At 34.0% G+C, this 23696-nt stretch overlaps 2 protein-coding genes across 4 annotated transcripts; both read right to left on the bottom strand.

Annotated features, from left to right (window-relative positions):
• Positions 1-5794: 5794 nt before the first annotated feature.
• LOC142161746 (small GTPase LIP1-like) lies at positions 5795-12770 on the bottom strand. 3 transcript variants are annotated; one of them, XR_012696511.1, is made up of 7 exons: positions 12148-12770; positions 10673-10764; positions 10434-10575; positions 9691-9995; positions 8215-8268; positions 7428-8131; positions 5795-6609 (listed from the first exon to the last, which is right to left on the bottom strand). XR_012696511.1 is itself a non-coding variant. In XM_075225017.1 (7 exons), the coding sequence occupies exons 1-7, from the start codon at positions 12239-12241 to the stop codon at positions 5985-5987; spliced, it is 1008 nt and encodes a 335-aa protein (XP_075081118.1). In that variant the 5' UTR covers positions 12242-12599; the 3' UTR covers positions 5795-5984. The 3 variants fall into 3 exon arrangements, 2 of the variants coding, with proteins under 2 accessions (XP_075081118.1, XP_075081119.1); XM_075225017.1 differs by having other exon boundaries at positions 5795-6174; positions 8001-8131; positions 12148-12599; XM_075225018.1 differs by lacking the exon at positions 12148-12770 and adding an exon at positions 11598-11735 and having other exon boundaries at positions 5795-6174; positions 8001-8131.
• Positions 12771-15352: 2582 nt separating this feature from the next.
• On the bottom strand, positions 15353-23459 carry LOC107827249 (putative WRKY transcription factor 56). The gene is made up of 3 exons (XM_016654346.2): positions 23188-23459; positions 22955-23104; positions 15353-15681 (listed from the first exon to the last, which is right to left on the bottom strand). The coding sequence occupies exons 1-3, from the start codon at positions 23388-23390 to the stop codon at positions 15495-15497; spliced, it is 540 nt and encodes a 179-aa protein (XP_016509832.1). The 5' UTR covers positions 23391-23459; the 3' UTR covers positions 15353-15494.
• Between the last annotated feature and the right edge of the window lie 237 nt (positions 23460-23696).

Here is a 23696-nt window from a genome sequence, read left to right as displayed (position 1 = left end):
CAAGGATCATTGAAAAAGCTGACTCTGTTTCCTGAATGCACTACCCATCTTTTTGCTTTCATACATGTTTTCCACTCCTTTAGAATGCATTGCCAGGTGTGTGACTTAGCTTTTTTTAGGAGGTCTCATCCAATTGCAGTGTTTTGCAATCAGAGTTTTTGCCCATAGGGCTGAGGGATTTTGATATAGCCTCCATGCAAGACCCAAGTGAAGGGCTTTGTTTTTCAATTCAGTTTTCTGAATCCCCACCCCCCTTATCCTTAGGCTTAGTGATTGTATCCTAAGATACCAAGTGCATATTCCTTTTAGTGGCAGTAGTGCCCCAGATGAAGTTCATCTGTATTTTATCAATCTCCTTGATTGTTTTTGCAGGCAATTTGATGTATTGAATTACATGGTTTGGGATGGCATTCAGAGATGCTTTTACCAAAGTGGTTCTCCCAGTCATGTTTAGCATACTTGTTTTCTATCTATCCATTTTAGAATGGAGATTGTCAATGATGAATTGGAAATCACTGTGAGTTGGTCTTTTGTGAAGATTGGGAAGCCCAAGTATTTTCCAAAGTTTGCTGAGGCTTTTATGGCAAGAGTGCTTGAGATGAGTTCCATTTAGTGAGGTTGGAAATTAGCACTAAAACAGACTTTAAACTTGGTAAGGTTGATCTTTTGCCTAGATGCCAAGTTGAAAGAGTTGAGAGTACTCATGATTGTATTGCAACTGGCTTGGTTAGCTATTGAAAAAAGAGTTAGATCATTAGCAAAGAATAGGTGAGATATCTTAGGGCCACTTCTGCTAATGCTAATGGGGTGCCACTCACCCTGGACGACATTTTTGTCAATGTCTCTGGAGAGTCTTTCCATACACAGCATAAACAAGTAAAAGGAGAGTGGATCACCCTATCTGATGCCCCTAGTAGGCATGAAGGGAACGTTTTCTCTCCATTAACAATTACAGAGATGGTGGAGGAGCTGACACATGACATGATGAGTTTGGTGGTTGTGTTTGGCCATGGAGGGCTAATTCCAGCCACGACGCTGGTAAGTGGTCCGGTGGTGGTGGGATGGAGGTTAGGAAGATTGGGGGGTTGGTATTGGGTTCCATTTTGGGTTTCTTTTGTTTGCCCGTTTTTGGGTTAGTAATAAAGGGTGGGTTATTGGGGTAATCAAACATTTTTGGGGGTTGTGGACTTGGATCGACAAACATGCTTAATGTTTTGGAGTCTGTGACTAATACACTGAGAATGTGATTATTGTGATATCCGGTTGAGTTGATGGGTTGTGTCAAATCACTTAGGATTTCTTGATTGCTCAGCTTTGGCTCTTGAGCTTTCATGGAGGGGTTTTCTCCAGTTGGTATTGGTAGAGGAGACGTAGTATTGTAGGAGTCATAATTGAGGTCTATCATGGAGTCTAGTTTTCAGAAGAGGGAGGTGGCCTCGTCTGAAATTTTTAGCGTTCCTCTTGGCTTTTGGGCTTAGTTGACTTTGGGCGTGGGGTAGTGTCAATTGGGTTTGGGTTACTGTGTGTGGGGTTCAATTTGATTTTTGCTTGTGGTGTGGGCCCCTTTCTATTATTTGTTTGTTGTTGTGCAGGCCCTGGGTCCGCTTTCCTTTTTACACTTGTATTGGGTCTTTCTCTTGTGGGCTGCTCGGCTGTAGCACGCTTTTCTGATTGTTGTACTTTTTGTATTTATGGGTTGGACTTGGTCTATATCCTGTAGAGGGTTAGATTTAGAGGTATATCGAAAAGTTTGAGTTTCAAGGAACTTACTGGATGTAGCATCGAATATTTTGACTTTGATGCCATCTAGTTTTGCTGTTGTTTTGTTCTTTCTACTCTTGTCCATTGCTTCATTATGCTGCGTGTTGTTCTCTTTTTTACGCCTTCTGGGGAAAGAAACAACTTTCCATTCCTCTTCTTCCTCATTGTTAAGTGTTTGGCTTGAATCACCGTTTGGCTTTGTATTTGAGCACTCTGGGCTGCCTTGCATATTTGTTGTTTAATGTTGTTTTTGTCTGTGCGAGCATCCTCTTGTAGTGTGCTCTATCCTTCCACACCCAACGCACAGTACATTTTCTCCTTCATAGACCACCAATTGTTTATGGTCCCCGTAACTGAGGTAGCAACTGGTGTTTCCAAGGGTACCTGGATACATATTCTTGTGTATCTACCTCTGAGAGTGGCGGAGATGCACGTATCAATTTTTAGAAGCTTCCCCAGTTTTCTGCCTACTTTTTCTAGGACCTTTTTGTCGTAGAATTCAGTGGGTAGTTGAGGTAGTCGTACCCAGATTGCAGTGAAGGATAGTGTCGCTTCTTGTGGAACGAATTTGAGTTCCCATCTTCTGACTGAGAGGAAACTGCCAGAGATGAACTATGGTCCTTTTTGTATGGCTTTCACTAGATTTTCCTTTTTACCAAATTTGACTATGAAAAAATCTCATCCTAGGTCAATCAAGATTAACTGTTCAAATGGGTTCCATACCTCAATTAATTTAGATCGGAGGAGATAGTGTGGCATACGCTTTCCAAAAAGCTTTATGATGACTGAGTAATGCCATGGTTCATATAACCTGTTTTTATCCTCTTGAGATAGTATGATTGGACCTGTTGTTTCCTTTCTTTTTTGTTGCGTTATTGTGGATTCTAGTTCTTAAGCGAAGTAGTCAGCTTGTGTTGTATCTTGCTTACCAGGAGCATTTCCTTGTAAGAATGGGACTGGGGTGTGTCTTCTTCCATGACAATGCCATCCGGTAGTTCCGGTGGTATGTTAGGTAATTTGGGTGGGCTTTCCATTGGTTTCTTTGTAGTGATGGATGAGAGATTCTCTCTCTACTTGTCTTTTTAAGTTAAAATGCCTACTTGTTGTATTTGCGTGTATAATGTTTAGTTGCTGCAGATATATTCAAAACCATAAATAAAAAACTAGTTGGGCTATCCTGCGCTTCGCGTAATTGAATCAAAATAAAAGAGCACATTTTCATAACGCCAAAAAATAAAAAAATATAAGATACATGTATAAAAAATGCTAGAATAGAAAAGAAAATCTAAATAAAAATATCACATATATAAATTTTTGTACTTTAATAATTAGGCCTTTGTGGAATTCTACTGGATTGTTGTTGTTGTTATATAAATTAGGCCTTTGAATCCCGTCAAATGTTGCTCTTAAATTATATATATTGATTATTGTAGATAATAGTATAAATTATTGATTGTATTTTAGATGCAAATATTGGTCATAAGTGATATTGATTATTACAAACATAATATTTTTTCATACTTTTGTATATTTAAGTCATCTTGCCTTTCGTTCCTACTTAAATTAAAGATAATATTTTGATCCATCTTGTTATTAACACTTTTTTTTTGTTTTTCTCTAATTTTTGTCATGTAAGGGTTTTTAGTCATCTAAAGATTTTTTATTTATGTATACCCTATATAGGTAAAATATCTTATCGAATTTATTTTTCTAAATATCTGACTACTAAAATTAAACTAAGAAAATGGTTTTACAAAAATGAAAATGTAATGAAAATTTACAATACTAATTTCGAAGGCTACAATGAAAATGTATAATAGTCTAAAACTCTATATAAGTAAACTATAATCAACATTTAAAGATATTGTTGTCAAGATTTTATCCCCAAAAAACAGAAGTAAAACAACATTTTTGCACTATTAGTAGCAAATAATTATAGTATTTAAGAATATTTACACCATTAGTTATGCATTGTGTAAAAATCATAGTAGTGAAGAATCTTGGTTTTTTGCAAACGTTTTAATCGTGCGTTGTAGTGAAGAGACTTTTCGTGTTTTGGCAATGAATTTTAAGGTGTAAAATCCGGAAAAAACATAGAGGCAGGAAAACGCATTTCCTGCTAAATGGGAGTGCCACGTAACTGGTCTAAGTCCCTCAATTATATTTATATATAGATAAATAGATAATAAAAAAGTTTCTCCCACATTCCTTTCCTTTGCTAAAATTGCTGAATTAGGAAATTAGGTATTGCAAATTTAAGATATTTTTTTTTAATTCCCACTTTACTCCCTTAATAATTTGAATTCTTGTCAAGATTTTAAGATCTAATCCATAAGTTATGAAAAGTTTATTATTCCCTCCGGTCCACAATAAACGATCAATTTGCTTTTTTATTTTGGTCCAAAATAAGTGTCCATTTATATAATCAAAAAAATTTCAATTTGTTTTTTCAAAATTACCCTTATGTACGTATCCCTAAAAAGTCTTTTACTCCTCACATTAACTATGTTGCAACATTTAATTAAGGGCAGTTTAGTCAAACTAACTATTTTTGTCTAGAATTTTGTATTTCCTTAATGGGTGTGCCCAAAGCAAATTGGTCACTTATTGTGGACCAGAGGGAGTATTAAAAGTAGAAGTTAAAATTTCTTTCTCTTTTTCTTTTTCTTTCAAAAAATCTTTTGAAAAGCGGAAGGTGTGAAGGTCAGGGATTAACATAGTAGGTAGTAAATAGTCGAGCATTTTTCTTTTTCATGCTTGTATTTGTTTTCCATACTTGTAGATCTAGTATTACTCTCTATTCCATATTTTTAGAATTCTATTACTACCTATTATTTTTTTTGCTCGGTTATTTTATTTTTTTGGTTATTGTTAATGCTTCTCTTTCTATAGCTTTTTCAATACCGTATCTCTTTTTCAAAATTGCTATATTTGTACTTTTCTTGAGCTGTCTGCATACACACTATCCTTTCTAGATTTCATTTATAAAAATACACTAAATATGTTGTTATTGTTGTGGAGCTATAATTATTTTGGAAAAGGGGAAGTGAAAATAAAATAGAGAACCTTACCCTTTAGCTAAGTGAATGTAAGGTAAAGTTTCATTTTTAACAGCAGAATAAGTTTGCGCATTTAAAAGTTTTGCACTTCGAGTAATTTATCAAATTGAATGTTTTACTCGCAAGCACAAAATGCCAAAGTAATATGTCCACCAAAATTTGATAAATCGTCACTTAACTAAAATCAGGTGGCATGTAAAATAGAACTAAATGCGCAAACCTTATTAAGCCACTAAAGCCAGGATGCAATCATGAAATGAAGGGGAAAAAGTCATAAAATTGCTAATTAAAAATTAGTGATAGTTTCAAAATTAATCGAAATTTAGCAACTTTTTCATGTGAAAATAAAATTTGGACAAAAAGAGCCTTAAAAATCTAGAAAAGTTCCAGCATAATATGCTCGAGTCAATTTTTTTACATATGAGATTCCCACCTTAATCTACTGGAATTCATAATGTGCTGGAGACTAGAGTTCCACCAAAGTTTATATGCAGGAGTTACATAATCCAGCATATTATGCTGGAGCTTTCTGTGTACTTCAGCTAAGGTACTTTTGTCCAGATTGACTATTTGTCGATACAACCCGTAAAAATGATTGTGCCATGCCATTTTGACTGAAACGAAATTATTCAATCCCATCCACAATCTAATTAACAAATTTATTATAACCCAACAATATACTACCTCATTAGCTTCTGCTAATTCTCCCAAATTCCATACACAAACGATCCTAACGATTGTTTGCCCCGTATAACTATAAAAACAACGTATTTAGCCTTGCATTTATACCATTAAGTAATTCTTTTAATACCAATGACGTACGGACCAACTTGCACGCACACCATAACGTATTATGTCAAAAGAATATATACACAAGAATACACGGAGTGTGGGACATTATGTCATAGCAAATTTAGCTAAACTGATACACACCTTTCTTGTACAAAACAAAGGAAAATAAAAATGGTGCACGCTGCATCAAAGATCTTTGTATTATAAGCCTTTCAACTTTACCCTACATATTTCAAGAACCTCACAATGAGTCAAAAGAATGACTTGGAACATTTTACAAGACAGGTTTTTTCACAGAGCTGGCTAATCTGTCTTGAAAATATGTACCATTACATGAAAAATATAAAAATAACAGGAAAAAAAGAAAGATCATCAGACGTTAATATCTGAACGCTTAGATCTGGCACTGTTGATTTCTTGGTTGCTCATAAAGGCAAATCTGGGGATGTTATAATTGTCAGGTGTAGACATAGGCTGCTGTGGGTAAAGCGTGGGAGGCGGTGTGAGATTGCGTTGAGCTGGTAAAGGAGGGAGTGCATTGTACTTGTATTCACCGATATAACTGAAACAAGCGGAAGAAATTATGAATATGATTTAAAGAACACGTAACATAAGAGTTACAGAAAACAAGACCAGTAAGAAGACACCGTTGTCACTGAATACGGTACTACTACTCTATAACATAAAAGTCTCCGTCCCAATCACCACTATTGGAAGGGGAAAATTTTATTGTGTCTCATACAACTGACACTAGTTGTATGAGATAACTTTTTTGTCTCACAGTTTTGTGGACCCAGATTTCTGTTGATCCAGAAGTGTAAGATTGGGGTTCACAAATTTGTGAGACAAAAATGAGCCTCATACAACTAGTGTAAGTTGTATGAGACACAAAATAAAACTTCTCATTGGAAGGTATCAACTATATGTCATCAGAAGGGAAAAAGACCTTATTATCATTAAGACATGTAGATTTGCCGAGTTTTTGACCAATATTATCCTTTATCTTTAAGGGTAGGTCTATTTTGGTCCCTCAAATATAACCCTGAGCATATTTAGTCCCTTAAGTATGCTAAAGTGAAGTACCTTTAGTCTCACTGACAGAATGTATTCAAAAATTAACGGTGTTAACCAACTCTGATTCATGAAGCAAACCTTGTGCTCTGAAGCAAAGCGTTTTCTCTCCTTTTATTGGATAATGCAAAATTTCACTTTAATTCCTCATTTTTAGATAATGTCTTCTAAAATTTTGACCTTGAAAATATCCCCTTCTATGCTAGTTTTCAATGAGAACATGACATTGTATAGCCGATGTAAAAATAATAGCCGAATATACATTCTGTATGTTATATATAAAAATTATACAAATTTTATATACTTTTTCGGCTACCAAATATAAATAGTTTCTGACGCGAGCTAAAAGTGATAATACAATCTGGTTATTCGTTTGCTTCAATAATATGCTTAGAAGTGATCTTGGTAGCTTTATTTTTTCAAATTTTAACTTTTCTTTATGGAAAAATCAACCAAAATTTTTAAAAGTAAAAGTTTCAACGTTAAAATCTTAATTTTATGAGCTCTGTACTATTAATGGGTGTTGGTTTATAAATATTTTCGATAAGTAAATTAAAAAGACAGTGAGTGTCGAAACCAACCCCGTAATTGATCTTGGCCAGATTCTGTCATTGAGATTAAAGGTGCTCCACTTTAGCATACTTAAGGGACTAAATATGCTCAGGGTTACATTTGAGGGACCAAAATAGACCTACCCTCAAAGATAAGGGACAATATTGGCCAAAAACTCTAGATTTGCCCCACAATCCTTCATAGTTCACATCTAAGTTGCTCGGACTCGAGTGCGGGTACCCGATACGGGTAAGGATCCGAGAGTCGAATTCGGCAAGATCTAAATTTTAAGATTCGAGGGTGCGGATCCAGGTATGGATATGAGTGTTGGGATTCGGCTAAGAAAATTCAAAATTATAAAAAAAGAGCTATAAAGATATTCTAAATTTGGAGAGATATTCTATGAACTTATATATATATATATAGTAGCAGCGAATATGAGACAAAAGGACTATAATATTGACGCTATGCCATTTCCCATGTCTTAAATCTGTTTTATCTTTTATTTTGAGAAATCAAATCTCAATTTTCCCCCCAAATTTGTCCATGGACTTCCGGTCAAAGTATCCGAAGTTGGTTGACCGAATCCGAAACGTACCCCGCACCCGTACAAGTGTCGTGATAAAAAATGAAGAGTCTGTGCAACTTAGGTTAACATTCAGTGACCATCAGTCCGATAGTCGACTACAATTAATGGAAGGCTTTTTTCTATAAGGATGAGACGCTTTAACAGCAACCAGTTTTCATCGAATTCAACAGGCATACCTTGAACTTTTACTTTTGTACAAGTGATCATCATCATTTGAGATTTCGCTCGATTGCTGCAGTGGTTTCGGAACTGGGGTAGACCAATGATTACCGGGTAGATCATCTGAGAAGTATCTCCTCCTGATTAACTGAAATAGTGAACCCAGCACTTCAATAATGTAAGATAGATTAAGTAAACCTCAGTTTAGATGCAAAGCAATAATATACAGACCATGCGGAAAAACTTCATGACAGCTTCTTTGTCATATCTTGCTCCCTTAGCGGCCTGCAATATTTCAAAAACATTACACTGTAAATCCATTGACACTTACTATTTAAATGAGATTAAACTTCTTATTCACCATTTTTGAAAGAAAATTATAAACTTACACCAATAAATAGCAACATGAAATAAACTCAACATTCGCCTTTGTCACAAAGACTTATTATCATGGGTGGAGATAGGGTGGCGGAAGGGGACCCCCCTTGCCGGAAATTACACTATATACAAGGTTAAAATTATTTTTTATGCATATATAGCAGATGTTGAATCCCCTTGACTTTCTCATGTATTTACTCCTTTATATTGAATCCCCTTATAGCAGATGCATGTTTAAAAATTTCGAGGAGAGTTGCTGGGGCAGGGGGGGCAAGGGCTAAAAAAAGCAACCGGAGTATAGAGAAAGCATATCTATCTTTCAATTTGAAAATAGGCCTGAATGCAAGCCATATCTAGCTTCTCTTCATGTTTACTATTATTCCTACACGGAGACCGACATTCACTGGCAGGAAATAGAAGCTGCCTACTTCATAAGCTATCCATTAGAAAAAAAGCTAAAACTACCAATATGACACAGTAGCTATTGTTCTTTTCTCCTTCTCTTTTAGGGGTCTGGTTGCAATCTAATGAAAAGACAGCTTATGATCAGTAAGACCAAAGCAAATGCTTTAATTTGCCAAACTCAAAAGACATGTCGATGAACAGCTTAGACCTACTAGAACGTCCTTCTACTAATGAAACTGAGACATGTAACGACTTATACAGAAGCTTAGCCATGAAGAAGAAACAAAGTGATGGATCACACAGGGATTTGCCAATTAATATATCAACTACTCAAATCTAAATAGTTCCAAACCTATAATAAATGTATGATCAGAGAATCTCAAGTATGAAAAAACTATCCAAAAAAGGAGAAGGAAAAAGCATCCTGTCCCCTTGGTTCAGTTGACAGTTTATATAAGTCAACAATCTTTAGTCTAAACTATATATATAAACAAAAAAGAAAGATTATTCCCGTTGAGATACTAAGAAAGACTGTTGGTAGCTGGAAACCATTTTTCTTCTCTTCAAACACAAGAAAATGCACGCGGGGTAGAGCTCAGGAGAAGATTCGAGAATAGTGTAAGGTAATCTCCTCAAGATTTACAAAAAAAGAAAAAAAAAAATTCAAACCTTTAAGCATGCACCTCAATAGACTGCTACCCTTACTAAGCATCTTTTACCAACGAGAAGAAGATGAAAACTTAAATTGCTCTGCCAATACAGACTTGGTTAACAAGAGTGAGCACTGTGAGACCGAAACAACAATCTTGAGCATCAGAATTTGTGTTGCCTGAGAGAATATTGTTTTTCTTAACAAACCAAGATGCATCACTCTTTAATAGTTTTCAAATATGAATCAATGCAATTTGTGTTAGACAAAATTACCGCAATAAGACCTCCACCACCAGGAAAACTCTCAGTCAATGGGATCTCTTCGCTTGAAGCAAGTAGACCTTGCTTCTCAACCCACTGGCGAGCCATATCAACAAGATTGCCACTGCTTCCTCTAGTGCCCTCCTTTGTAGCAATATCTGCTTTATTGCCAATAACAATGTAAGGAACAGGGAGACCACCAGGACCTCCTGAAGCTAGAGGAGCCGAGAATGTCCCTGCTGTTGCTATCTCTACAGCCCACTTCTGCAAGCTTGTCTTTGTCCTTCTTTGAGATAGATCATATACAAAGATAACACCTAAAGTGGAAATTAACAAATCTTACATATTAGATTTCGTCCGACTATCATCAGGATGAATAATTCTACAAAGTGATCTCTTCCCACCTCCGTAGAGAGAGATGGTATACAAAGGATTTCATCCGACTATCATCAGAATGTATACTTCATGGAAAGAAAGCCGTCCACTGCCCTCTCTCAAATGAAGGAAAAATGTAAATAATAAAAAAATTGATGACAGCAAACATGTGAAAACATCTCTGATTGAGTGATTTCTGTTAAAATAAACAAACATAATCAGATATCTAGCACATGTTCGTGCTTTAACCATCTTCTGACATTAATGATCAGGTATTAGACACAGAGTCATCCAGAATAGATATCGTACATGTTTCCGCAAGAAGAAAATTTTAGGCAAAAAAAAAAAAAACAGTTTAAGAGATGAAGCTAGTTGCTCACCATTAATTTGTGAGTAGAACAGAGATCGGCAATCTTTATAACGATCATGTCCTGATATATCCCAAAGTTCAATAAAAAAATCTCTCTCGGCATCACCTTTTATGCTTGTTGATGAGCTACCAGAATTTCCATAGGTGGTGTGCTTTACCGAAGAAACAGGAATAAATTAGTTTTATAGGACATGCATTCTCAGCAAATTTTCATATTATAGGGAGAACAAAATTATCAGTAAGACATACTTTTACTCCGACTGTACAGCCAATTGTTTGAGGAGGGCGAGCAATGGAAGAACCATTGAGAATCAGATGAACAAGAGAAGTCTTCCCCACACCTATCAGAAAATATCAAGCAGAAAAAATGGTGAAACTAGGAGCTGAAAACAAGGAATCACTGTGTATAAATAAAAACAGAGAAATTAATATCCAGAACTTCTTACAAAGTTTGAATATCAAGGGGAGAAAAGCTAATGCCAAACAAGAAAGACTTGAACACTTAATAAGAAGACTACATCAGAATGAACTTAGAGTATATAAATTGGAAAATAAAACCTAGTGTTTCCAAAGTAACATTGATTGAATGTAATACACAGAGGGCATTTGAAAATGATATCCAAAGATAGTGATACATTTTGGATTGGGCAACTAAACCTAGAAGATAATTATTAGAGCAAGTGAGGCTATTGTTTAGATTAAGTGTTCAAATGAGCAACCAGATTGTACATCCTGTTTTACATACTGTTGTATCGAAAGAAATTCATTTTACTCTTAATAATCATAATACAGCAACAACAACAACATATCTAGTGTGGTCCCATAATTGGGGTATGAGGAGAGTAGCGTGCACGCTGACCTTACCTCTATCTTGTGAAGGTAGAGAGGTTGTTTCCGATACTCTTAATAATCATAATGTCAAAAGAAATTCATTTTTTTTTCTTGATAAATATATCATCAGAAAAAAACTTCTATTTATCTATTCTTAATAATCAGCATTCCCATACACTTACACCATCACCAAACAACTCTTAAGAAGGTGTTCTATAAACTCTTAACGAATTAGGAATCATCTTACCATAGCTACGAACCAGACTGTACGAAAATACACAAATTAAATAGGTTGGATCAATCATTACAATATTTATCAAACAAATGTAACAGTATGCAGTACCCATATCCTCCAGTTTTAGTAGGTTAAAAAATTCTTGCAGTTATAAACAGTTCAATGGCTCATCACCAACTTTTAAGTAACAATAGAGAACAGAAGCTCCCAGATTCTAAATAAAATCTTCATCATCTTGTATTGATCAAAATTTTCCGAATTGCGAGAAGTCCAAAAGAACTTATGTCTTTGTTTTTTTGGATAAAGGTGGTGTCCAGGCCGGTCGCTCATCTCGACTATTCCACCGGGTACCTGATAATCCCAATTCCATTAGCACAGGTATAACCCTCCTTCATTGACTTCTACGCCACACCCATTAGCTCAACCCAAAGCAATTATGTCTACAAATCAGAGACCTCATATTATTAGCATCTATTTGTTATCTCCATTCCTCAAGCATTTCTGAATCTATGCAACTATATTTTACCACCAAACACCAAGCTACAGACTAGAAATCATATTCAAGAAGATACATAACCAGTAAGATGCATAAGAAAACATAGCAAAATCATATAATCAAAAGATGAAAACTAAAAGCATTTAAATATAAGCTAAATACCTGAATCTCCAACAACAAGCACCCTGACTTGTCCACAAGGTGGACCACCATTTTGCTCTTTAGTCTCCCTTTCCCTTTCCCTCCAAAACATCATCTCCTCTTCCTCCAAAACCCCAAATCAAAAATCAACAGAATACAATCCAATAAAAAGGACAAATTTTGAAACCAAACTAAATCAGCTAATCAACTCAAGTACCATAAAACACACTGAATCTCCACAATAAACAAGATTTGTTCAAACCCATATCACGTAACAAATACTACCCACAAAATGCTTCAGTTTCAAGAACCCATCTTGGCAAATACCCATATGATTCAAAACCGAGTACAGTAGATCTATTAACAAATCCTGAAATGGGTGATATTTAAATAGGTAATATTTGCATTAAGAGAAAGAAAAGAAAACGATTTGGGTTTTTTTGAGTTTCAATAGTATTTTTGGTTTTATATCAGTATATTAGTGATTTGCACTGGAAGTTATATTAGTCTATCTTGTGATTTACACAAGATACACTAGCTATTTACACAAGATACACTAGCTCTTTTTTGTCTCACAAATTTGTGACCTCAATTACACACAAATTAAAATTTTCAGTGACTGGACTATACTTTGTCAACTTTTTAGAGTAGATTTGTGTAGAGATCGAGCGAGATTGCTCATAAAGCGCTATGAAAAGAGTTTAGACGGTTGATGTGTCACCGATCACTGAATTGAGCAACAATCCATCCGTATAGATTGGTAGAAATGACACAACTAACCAGTCTAAGGGCTGTTATTTAGCAATGAATTTTAGTTTTTAATTTAATTTTTTCGAAAAGTTATCCTGAATTAATTTTAGTTTTAAATTTAATTTAATTTATTTTTAATTTAATATTTCAAGATAAAAAAAGTACTGGCTAATCTCTAAATTGCATCCATAAAAATGGCTATTTATACATTTGCCCCGTATAGACTGTTCATAAAGCCCAAAATGTTAGCTATGGCCCAAAATAACAAAGATAAGTTGGGCCAAAAAAGTGCTTCTATTGAGCCCAACAAAGATCTCCGAGAAGTAAAAATTGCACGGGGCGTCCTATTTGGTCGCCCTCATTTAATCTATATCTATTTTTTTATAAAATTTTTAATTTGTATCCACCTTTTAAACAGCTTCAGCCCCCTTTCTCCTCTTCCTTCTCATCCTTCGTTTTCTTCTTCTTCTTCTTTCTTCTACTGCTGTTGGTGCTGCTATGAAACTTCAGTTCATGGGATGATTGTCATATGTATGTTTATCAGATTATTTAAAAATAAATTATAAATAATTACGTAAGTTAGTAGACAATAATTTGTGAATATTTTCACGTACGGGAAGTTTAATGTCACACTTAGTGATTCTTTTCGTGATAATTCTATTCTTTTCACGTTTATTGTTTCCAAAATTTATGATTTAGATACTGTTGGCAATCTGATTATTTATCTAGTATGTTAGAAAGCTTGTTCAAAAACTTCAGCTTATATAGTGCTGAAGTTTTTACAAATGAACTAAATAACTTCAGCATCTTCTGCTGAAGTTTTTGAAAAAGCTTTATGACAAAACTAATGAATCCGGGACAAAAAAACTTCAACTTATTTAGTGTTGAAGTTTTTACAAATGAACTAAATAACTTCAGCATCTTTTACTGAAATTTTTGAAAAAGCTTATCCAGGACAAAAAAACTTCAGGTTATTTAGTGCTGAAGTTTTTATAAATGAACTAAATAACTTCAGCATCTTCTGCTGAAGTTTTTGAAAAAGCTTAATGACAAAACTAATGAATCGAGGACAAAAAAAACTTCAGCTTATTTAGTGCAATTACAAACAAAAACTTCAGCAAATAGAGAACAAAATTTTAGCTACTATGCTTAAATGCAGCAATTACAAACAAAAACTTCAACACACTTGGTTCAGTACACTTACTACTTCAGGCCCATATACTAGAATGCTGAAGTTTTGCGTGATTGTCTTGCTACTTCAGCCCCGTATGCTGAAGTTACGCGAAAAAGTGGGTACGCTTGCAATTTTTTTTTGCAAAGCGGGCACAAGTTAAAACTTGACCCAAAAAGCGGGTATAGATGCAAATGCCCCTCCGAGAACGGTCCAAGTATGTGTTCAATCGATCCAATTTTATCGAGTATTTCTGGGTTTTAGTAGCCAACTATCCAACCGTTTAAACTAACAAAAATAACACACACACATATATATAAGTGTCTAATCTATATATACTAGGCAATAAGTAAACAATGAATCCGGCGGACTATTTGTATAAAGATCCCTTCTTTCTTTTTTCAAAAACAAAATAAGAGGTTCAAGCAAGTGATATTTGTGGTTTCATATCGCTTGATTGGGATTGTTAATTTTATTCTATTTAACTAATCATATAAGCGTTTTATTTCTTTTTTTGTTGTTGAAATATGACAATATAAAGGGCTCGAAGTAACACTAATCCTTCGCTAAGACAAATTTTTTCAATATAACTACTTTTAAACTGTTATGGGTTGGTTTAATCTCTCTTAACAGACTTCTAAAATGACGACAAGACATCAAATTCTTGTTAGGGAAAGAGAGGAAAGAAAAACAAAGGAGTGACTGAACATACTTGAAGTGAAAATCTTAATACCTACACCATTTGACCTTAGCCTCTACTTAACATTAGAGCCTTGGGATTACTCACAAAATCTAAATCTCATTTTCATGGGAAAAACATGTTTAAAATTTTAAATCAATGTGACACTTAGAGCCCGTTTGGCTATGAATTTTTTTTTTACTTTTTTTTTTAAATTAGTGTTTGGCCATAAAATTTTCAATTTTCATTTGAAGATGAAATTTGGAATTTTTCGAAAATTTAAAAAATTCCAAAAGGCTGTTTTTAAAATTTTCACTCAAATCATTCATAAAAATTCAAAAATAACCCAAAATTATATTCATGTCCAAACACAACTTCAATTTTCAAATATTATTTTCACTTGATTTTTTTTTTTTACTTTTTTCGAGAATCTTACAATTCTTATGTCCAAACGCTCTCTTAGTAGCTTAGGTGTTTCCACCTTTTTACTTAATGTTTTTCAAAAGAAAAAGAGTATATAGTTCCTCAAACGAGCATTATGTAAGACACACAAGTTAACCCTAAATGTAACAGCAAGTTTGCTCAATCTAATATACTATGTATAGAATTGTTGGGCCATAAGGAAAGACACAAAGAGCTAAGCCCTTATCCTTATCAGGCGAACACCAAATATTTGGATCAAACTTAATTACAAACTTCATTTTTTTTTTGTCCAAATAAAATCCAAAATATTAGTAAAATGGAAGGACAAATAGAGGAAAAAAAATTCTAAAGGTGAAGATTATGAAGGCCATAAGTGGGAATGTTGGGAGGGAATTGTGTGAAGTGAAGAACACATGGACTCTCATGATTGTGAATTCCTTCATAGGTTGTGATGACATAGCTTGAGTCATCATTGTCCCTTTCAACTCTCTTCTTCACATTGCATCCTCCAGTTGAACATTTGTAGTAATTCCTGTTCATGTCCATTATATTAATTTGTCATAATCAGACTCAACTTATACACCAAACAATAACAAATTCACTGAATCACTATAATCCCATAAGTGGAATCTGGGGAGAGTAGTGTATTCGCAGTCTTATCCCTACCTTATGAAGGTAGAGAGATTGTATCTGATAAATCCTCGACTCAGAAAAAGCTATAGTCACAATATTATTGAAAAGAAAACAATAGTAAATAAATCATGGAAAAGAAACAGTAATACGAAAAAGTACCAACAACAACAAAATAATCGGATTGTATAGCCGCTGTAAAAATAATAGTAAAAAATAAATATAAAATTTGTATATTTTTGTATATATATACATTCTGTATGTTATATACAAAATTTACACAAGTTTTATACACTTTTTCGGCCATATGTAAATAGTTTCTAGCGCGGGCTAAAAGTGATAATACCCCTAAATAATAAGAAAACTAAAGCAAAAGAAACAACGGGTAACAATTAATACGAATCTAAGTATAAAAATATACGAGAATACTATTGATCATATGGGTAAGAAAAGGAGACACTCATGACTATCTACTAGGCTTCTACTCTAGTTATTGATCTTCACACCTTTGATCTTCACACCTGCCTATCTCAACTTATAATATAAATAAATATTAGACATATATATATAATTATTTTAGAAAAAAAATCAACAAAGATAAATTAGTATAACTTTTATAGAGTGAATTATGGACAATTTTCTTGGGTTCTCAAGAATTCAAGAAGGCATATAAATTACTGCTAGTGTACTTTTTTTGTCTTCTTAAATCTTGCTATAAAATATTAATGCGAATCGTTTTTGTGTTGGTAGAGAAAAGGCCGCTCTATAGAATGACATTTACATTATTTTTGTCAACGTTGAGTAAAATATCCTAAGCTAATGAAGGAAGAGTTTAAGGTCTCTATTTAGTGCGTTTTATTGTTTATTAAATTGAAATACCATTTTTGATTTAAAAGAGTTTACAAGATAGTATTTCTTAAAACATTATCCATCCTTACTTAAATGCCTCTAATTATATGTTTGATATGATAAAACAACGATGACAACTTACTTATAACAAGGAAAAGTAAACACTTTTATGTAGTTGGTCAAGTTCATTAGATAATTCAAATAATTAAACCAACTAATTCAATAGGACTAACAGATGTCGTAGCTGAGCTTGCTTGTTTTGTTTTATTTACTTATTTATTTAAGAATTAGAGAGAATGGTAAGAATGCTATAATTCAATATGAAACTCTAATCTTAATAAGAGTATTCTGGTCAACTTTAACAAATTGGTGTAGGAGTGAGGCTAAGCATTGCCCCCCCCCCCCCCCCCCCCCCGAAAAAAAGAAGATAAAATGGAGTGATGAAGTTTTAATTTGCAACTTTAAATAAAAAAGTTAGGCCAGTTAACACCAAGAAAGCTGGAAGGCACTGTTACTAATCTTTTTTTCATGCTAATAAAAGTGAGATAAATGATCTTCTCTTTTTTTTTTCATCCACTTCTGTTACTTGCTTCTAGGAGTGGCGAACAGGAGGGTCGGGTCGGATATGATTCAGATAAAAAACATATAATAAAAACGGATAAATTGATCCGTCCCGACTCATATTTAATACGGATAAAAAATGGGTTAACCGGCGGATAATATGAGTAACCATATTATTCATAATTTTTTGCATATGATCACTTTTGGGAGAATTCTTAGTCTCCCTAACTTCAGGAACCTCCGATTTGAAGCTTTACAAAGGTAAAAGTTAGACCCATTGGTTACCCATTTTCTAAATGGATAATATGGTTCTTATCCATATTTGACCCGTATTTAAAAAGTTTATTATCCAACCCATTTTTTAGTGAATAATATGTGTGGTTAACTATTTTCTTTTAACCATTTTGCCACCCATGCTTCTATCAACGTACAAATATAATTTCAATAATTTCTTATGACAATTACCAAATAAAGTTTATCGTCCAAAATAATATTTTTCTTAATTAAGTAACTATCAATGAGAAATATTTTCCTTAAGACCATTTTACGTCATATCAAACTGAGTAGTCTAGGCTTAGACGAAGAAAAAAAACACTAAGGACCTTTATCCAACGGCGAAGTCAGGAAATTTAATAAATGTGTTTAAATTTTGAGTATTGTGTTGTTAGAGTCGGACCTAGAATTTAAGCGCGACGGGAGCACCACTATATGCTAAGTACTAGTAATAAAATTCGACGTACACCAAGATGCTAATTACTAGCAATAAAATTCGGCGTGCAACTCTTTAAAAACTTAATGATTATGACCGATAACTTATCATCTAAGTATTAAAAAAAGGTTTTAAAGAAAGAAAAAGCATATAACAGAGAGATTTTTCGTAAAATAAGTGCTACGTGAAGGGAAGGTGTTTGATTTAAGTCTATTTCAAACTTTAAACTTTCTAGTTTTTTTCTCAATTAAAAAGGAGTCAATGATCAAAAGGGTGTTCAGACTTTAAAATTATCAAAAACTTACATAAAAAAATCAAGATTAATTAGGGTGTGTTAAGTAGTCAAGGAATTGAAGAAGAGTCTCAAACTCTCGGTTGCAGCCTTTTAAATGGGCCGACTCGACCCGGACCCGAACCCTTGACTCTTGGCCCATGGGTCCTCAACCGGGCCGGCTCACTTTCTTATAGTGGCCGGTCCGGATTTGACCCATTAATCAAAATATGTTGACCCGACCCGGACCCGTAACCCATAATCCCTTAACTCGAGCCCTTATGGGCCGAAATCAATTTAATTAAAAAAGTTAAAAACTAATAAACAATAAAAATTTCAAACTTTATACATATATACGAACTTGAAATTACTACATGTCCTTGAAACCCGTTAGAATAAAATGAAAGAAAAATCATACTTTGTTAACATGAAGACTTGAGAAACATATGGAATTCGATTATTTCTGTAATTAATAGTCTAAACCATACGGAATTCAACTATTTCGACAAGATGCCTCATAGTGTTTGGTACTATATTCTTTCTTCGATGTTTAGATTCATTTTTTTAACCACTTGTCTGAATATATATATATATGTGTGTGAGCTGGTCCGGGCCGGTTGACCTGTGGGTCAGCTACCGGTTCCGGTTCGGTCCGGTTCAGTGGATCAAAATATTATAGCCCGACTCAGGCCCATTAAATTAATGGGTTGGTCAGGTTAGGATTTCATTGGTTATGGGCCGGTTAACGGGTCAATTTTAATGGGTTATGTAGGCCGATTCGTGGGTCGACCTGACCCATTTGACAAGTTGTGGAGTCAGAGTTGACGATGCCCACTAATTTATCGAAGCGATTATTGAAGAAGGTTGTGACTGAAAATATTTATATTTTTTTATTTGTGGAGCAATAAGTTACAATTTGAAGGGTGAGATTTACAAAAGAATAAAATTAATTAAGTTGACCAGTATATACTAGTACTAAACTAAAGCTGATTTTAAAAAAATAAAATAAATTAGTTTGCTATTAAATTATGTTGAATTCAAATAAGTAAAACAAAAAGGAGTAAAAGCTAAACATGAGTTTCGAACCCACATCAGCCCCTAAAGGGAAGAAACCAAAGCACTATACTCAACCATTCATCCGGTCAAGTTTTTGTGTTTAGAGGCACACGTAAATTATTTAAGGGGTCCCAACTGTATTTACAAATATATTTAAAATATATATACATGGTTTCTGCCGAAACTAACGGGGTCTCGTGACCATTCAAGAGGCAAGGTAAGTCCGCCTCTGTCTGTCGTTGGGCTATGTAAGGGTATTAAAGTCTATTTTTATTAATCAATAATAAATAATATTTTATCCTATACACAATATAATTTTTTGGCGAAAAATATTCAATTGACCAACCTTGACCATATATAGCTTCGCCCCTGCCTCTACCCCACCATCACCAATCTTTTCGTCCTCCTTTAGAGGGGAGAGGGGAGAGGGAGAGAGGGGGGGGGAGAGCATTTCATATTATAATAAAAGGATTCAATCCTCTTGAAGAAGAATATATTATTATAAGAAAAATGAGTAGATAATATTAACAAGAAAAAAAATGAAAACAAGAACAACTTATCCAAAAATACTGTGCCGTGGCAAGCCACTGCCTTGAAAGCGATTTCGGTCCGACTGGTGTAAATCGTTAAGACCAGTCACTCCCCAAGGTTCCACAGTACCTCCAAACACGTGCACTCGTGGCTGGAAGTTTAGAATTTGCACAAAACAATTGCCCAGAATTTGGTTGAAAAAGAAGAAAGATGAAGGTATTTTTTCTGTGTTTGAAAACTTCACAAAATAGCTCTTAATATAGATAAGATGCTAGAGCTGTTACAAGAAGGAGAATTTAATAGGGGGTTTTGAAATTCAAGTACCATGTGCGCGAGACCACTCCCTTTTACTAGCTCTTTACAAGCAAAGAGCAATTCAATATAAAAAAAAGAAAATAACTTTCCACAACCAATGAGGGACACTTTGTCTTGCACAAAAAACAGAGAAGTAAAGAAGGAAAAGGGACCACAATGAAATCTTTGGCTTTGCATTATCTAGATTAATAATACCAACAACCATATGAACAGGATAAAAATTACTATACGCACACACATATATATAATTGAATTCCTTTATAGAAAGAATACTTCTAGTGTAGATAGAAGTGAATCTTAAATTATTATACTTCGCAGATTCAAATTTTAAATATGGTATTCTTGTGTTTTTGTAAATCCCTCTTATTTTTGGATCTGCTAGTGCCCATAATGCAATACATACATATTAAGTTAGATGTGAAGATAAAGCTATATGAGTCTCAGCCCTCAGTTCCTGTCACACAAAATTTGATTTTTTTCCCTAGTTCGACAAGATATGAATGATTGGATGCTCAAGTTCCCTCTAATAATGGGTGGCCAACAGAAACAAAAAGCACGTACAACACTATCTTCTCTACTTGTCTACTGTCGGTTGTCCCTTTTTAATTCCTCTCCTATCCATACTATTTTTGCAACTTTGGCACAATTATATTCCACACCAAATTTTCTTTATCAAAAAGGTCACATTCGTCACATATATGGCCCTATCATAAATCATCTGTATTTTAGCTGGTGTATGTGACATGACATTATATTGTTCTTAGCTGTATCTGCTCAGAGAAAGTATAGAAAGCAATTCTTTTGCCACAAATATTTTTAGTTGTGACCCCTTTCAGTCATTACACTAATAATATTATTGAGAAGCTTTTCCCTTTTAGTTCCTATTAGTTGTATCAATTATGGTATTTCTAGCACTATAAAACTTATATATGGGGATAACTATTCTCAATGGATTAAGTTATTGTAGTATTTCTAGCACTCGAAGCCGTACATCATGATTGCAATCATTCATTGATGGGAATAAACAGTGACAGAGAGAGGAGAATTTGAGATTTATAAATTCTGAACTTGTCATTGAGTACATAATTCATTTTAATAATTGGATTCGTAAATTAATACATTGTCTAATAAAAAATTAGTGAATTCATCCGAACTATATATAATATTTTAGCTCCGCCCCTCATAAAAAGTCCCTATAGCTACAACTTGGGTTAGTTGACCACCTCCCAATGGGTACTAAAAAGGTTAAAAACGAATTGACCGTTTGAAAAACAGGCTTACATCATTTAGAATATTTTCATGTTTTATCTATTTCTAGTTTTATGGCGCTATAATCTTATGGGGACATGGGTGAATGTTATGTGTTAACGAATCTAATGAGACGATGAGTATAGGTTAAACCTAGGGGTAGCAAATGGGTGGGTCGGTTCGGATATGGGACGGGTCGAAAAAGTGTAATGAAAAAATGGATAAATTATTCAGCTCGAGCCATATTTAATACAGATAAAAAATGGGCTAACCGACGGATAATATTGGTAACCATATTATCCACGGCTTCTTCAATATGATCACTTTTAGGAGAATTCTTATTCTCCTAAATTTGAAATTTGAGGAACCCCCAATTTGAGGTTTTATAAATATAAAAGTTAAGCTCATTAGTTAGACCCATAGGTTATTCATTTTCTAAATGGATAATATGGTTCTTATCTATATTTGACTCGTTTTTAAAAAGTTCATTATCCAACCCATTTTTAGTGGATAATATGAGTGGTTAACTGTTTTCTTTTAACCATTTTGCCACCCCTGCTCTTCTTCAACGTAATATTCTACAAGTGACTAAAAATTGTGTTGTACGTAGCTGCTTCATTGACCTCACCATCTTTAAAAATGGATTCAGAAAAAAGACCTAAACGTACATCAACCTGACATTATGGCTCAATCTCAAACTGATACGTGAACTTAATTTCTTTCTAATTTATACATATTTTATGCTTGATCGAGGTATCTATTATGTTAAGACTGCAAACTTTGTCCATTTCTAAATATAGTACTAGCATTTTGGTAAATGATAATGGATATGGTCACATATATGGATCCACCAAAACCAAATGGCTGCTAGCAATATAATATAAGAGCACACCAGTACCTATAAAAGTAGAGCAATGTTTATCACGTGAATCCACTATACTTAACAGTGATCTGGAAAACCATATATGTTTGGACTATTCCACTCTTCACTTCTTTATATTTCTGGGGTGGAGATAAGATGGCTATTCTAATACTCCACTTAATTTATATAAATTCTATGGAATAACTAGCATACACTTAATTACGGCAAATGGATATGGAAGGTTTTAGGCTGCCTACATTATACGTTTTGGGTGCGACCCTTTCCTGAAACCTGTGTGAACGTAGGATACTTTGTGTACCAAGCTGTATTTTTAGTGAATGGCGTAGGATATATCTTAGTTCTATACTAACCTTAGCAATCATAGTGATATTAATAAGACAATAAGGTCTATTTACGACACTTTGCGCATGCAATAGCAATAATGATGAACTTATAATAGGAGAGAATAGAGATGGTACGGATTAGGTGAAAGTTTAGGAGATCATATGATTATCTCCAAGAGAATACTTATAAGTAAAAATGATACTTATATATAGTTCTCAAATTAACTTAGTTGGAATTGCTCCATTTTCTACTCTTTCTAACAATTGATGAAAAAAACACAATGAGAGTCAAGTAAATTTAAAAGCAAATTTATAAGTCTAGTGTGCTATAATCTCATGATGATAATAATAAGAGAATAAGAATAACACTATCCATGAATTCAAAAATGGGCAATATTTAAGAATATAATCATTCCTAGTGTCACTTACCTTGGATTTGGACTATTCTTGACCATCTTTTTGCCATACTTCCTCCATTTAAATCCATCATCCAACACCTCCAAGTCCGATTTAAATCTAAATGCAACCCTAGACTTTGCAATCACCTTGTTGTACTTCTTTACACCTTTTGTACATTTTCTGTCAAGAAAAAAAAAACAAATAAGATTCATAATTAACTTAATTTGAGCAATAAAATGCAATATATTTATCATAGGACTTGCATGTTATTAGTTGAACTTGGAGCGGGATTGGAATAGCTGGAAATACTTTGAATAAATTCAGAAGTCATTTCATTTTGTAACAAAAAATCATCATTCAATCCGTCGACAGGAAAGAGATAATCGGAGAGCTCAAATTCCGGCGTCTCAATAAAATCAGTAGCTCCATAATTAGGGTTAGGGTTTGAGTATTGAAAATTTTCCATTGTTGTAAGGGAAAGGAGAGGAAATGCGATGAACGTGTTTGAAGACTTGACAAGATGACTTTTCAAGACTTCTTTCTATTTATTAATATTTGCTCTTGCTTCCATTTCTTTATTATTTCTTTTTATTTTTATTTTTCTTTAAATTTTTTCCTAGAGTAACTTTCCTAGATTCTTTCTTGGTGGGTACAAGGAAGGTGCTTTTGTTGACACGTGGAAGCATTATGCAGGTCGTAGTGATGTCATAGGAATGATATCACCTTAGTGAGGACTTATGTTTTGTTTGTAATGCCTCTGTCCACAAAAATA

The sequence above is a fragment of the Nicotiana tabacum genome, chromosome 11 (genome assembly GCF_000715075.1).
Source record: "Nicotiana tabacum cultivar K326 chromosome 11, ASM71507v2, whole genome shotgun sequence".
Taxonomy (NCBI): Eukaryota; Viridiplantae; Streptophyta; class Magnoliopsida; order Solanales; family Solanaceae; genus Nicotiana; species Nicotiana tabacum.
This window is presented reverse-complemented; position numbering and strand designations above follow the sequence as displayed.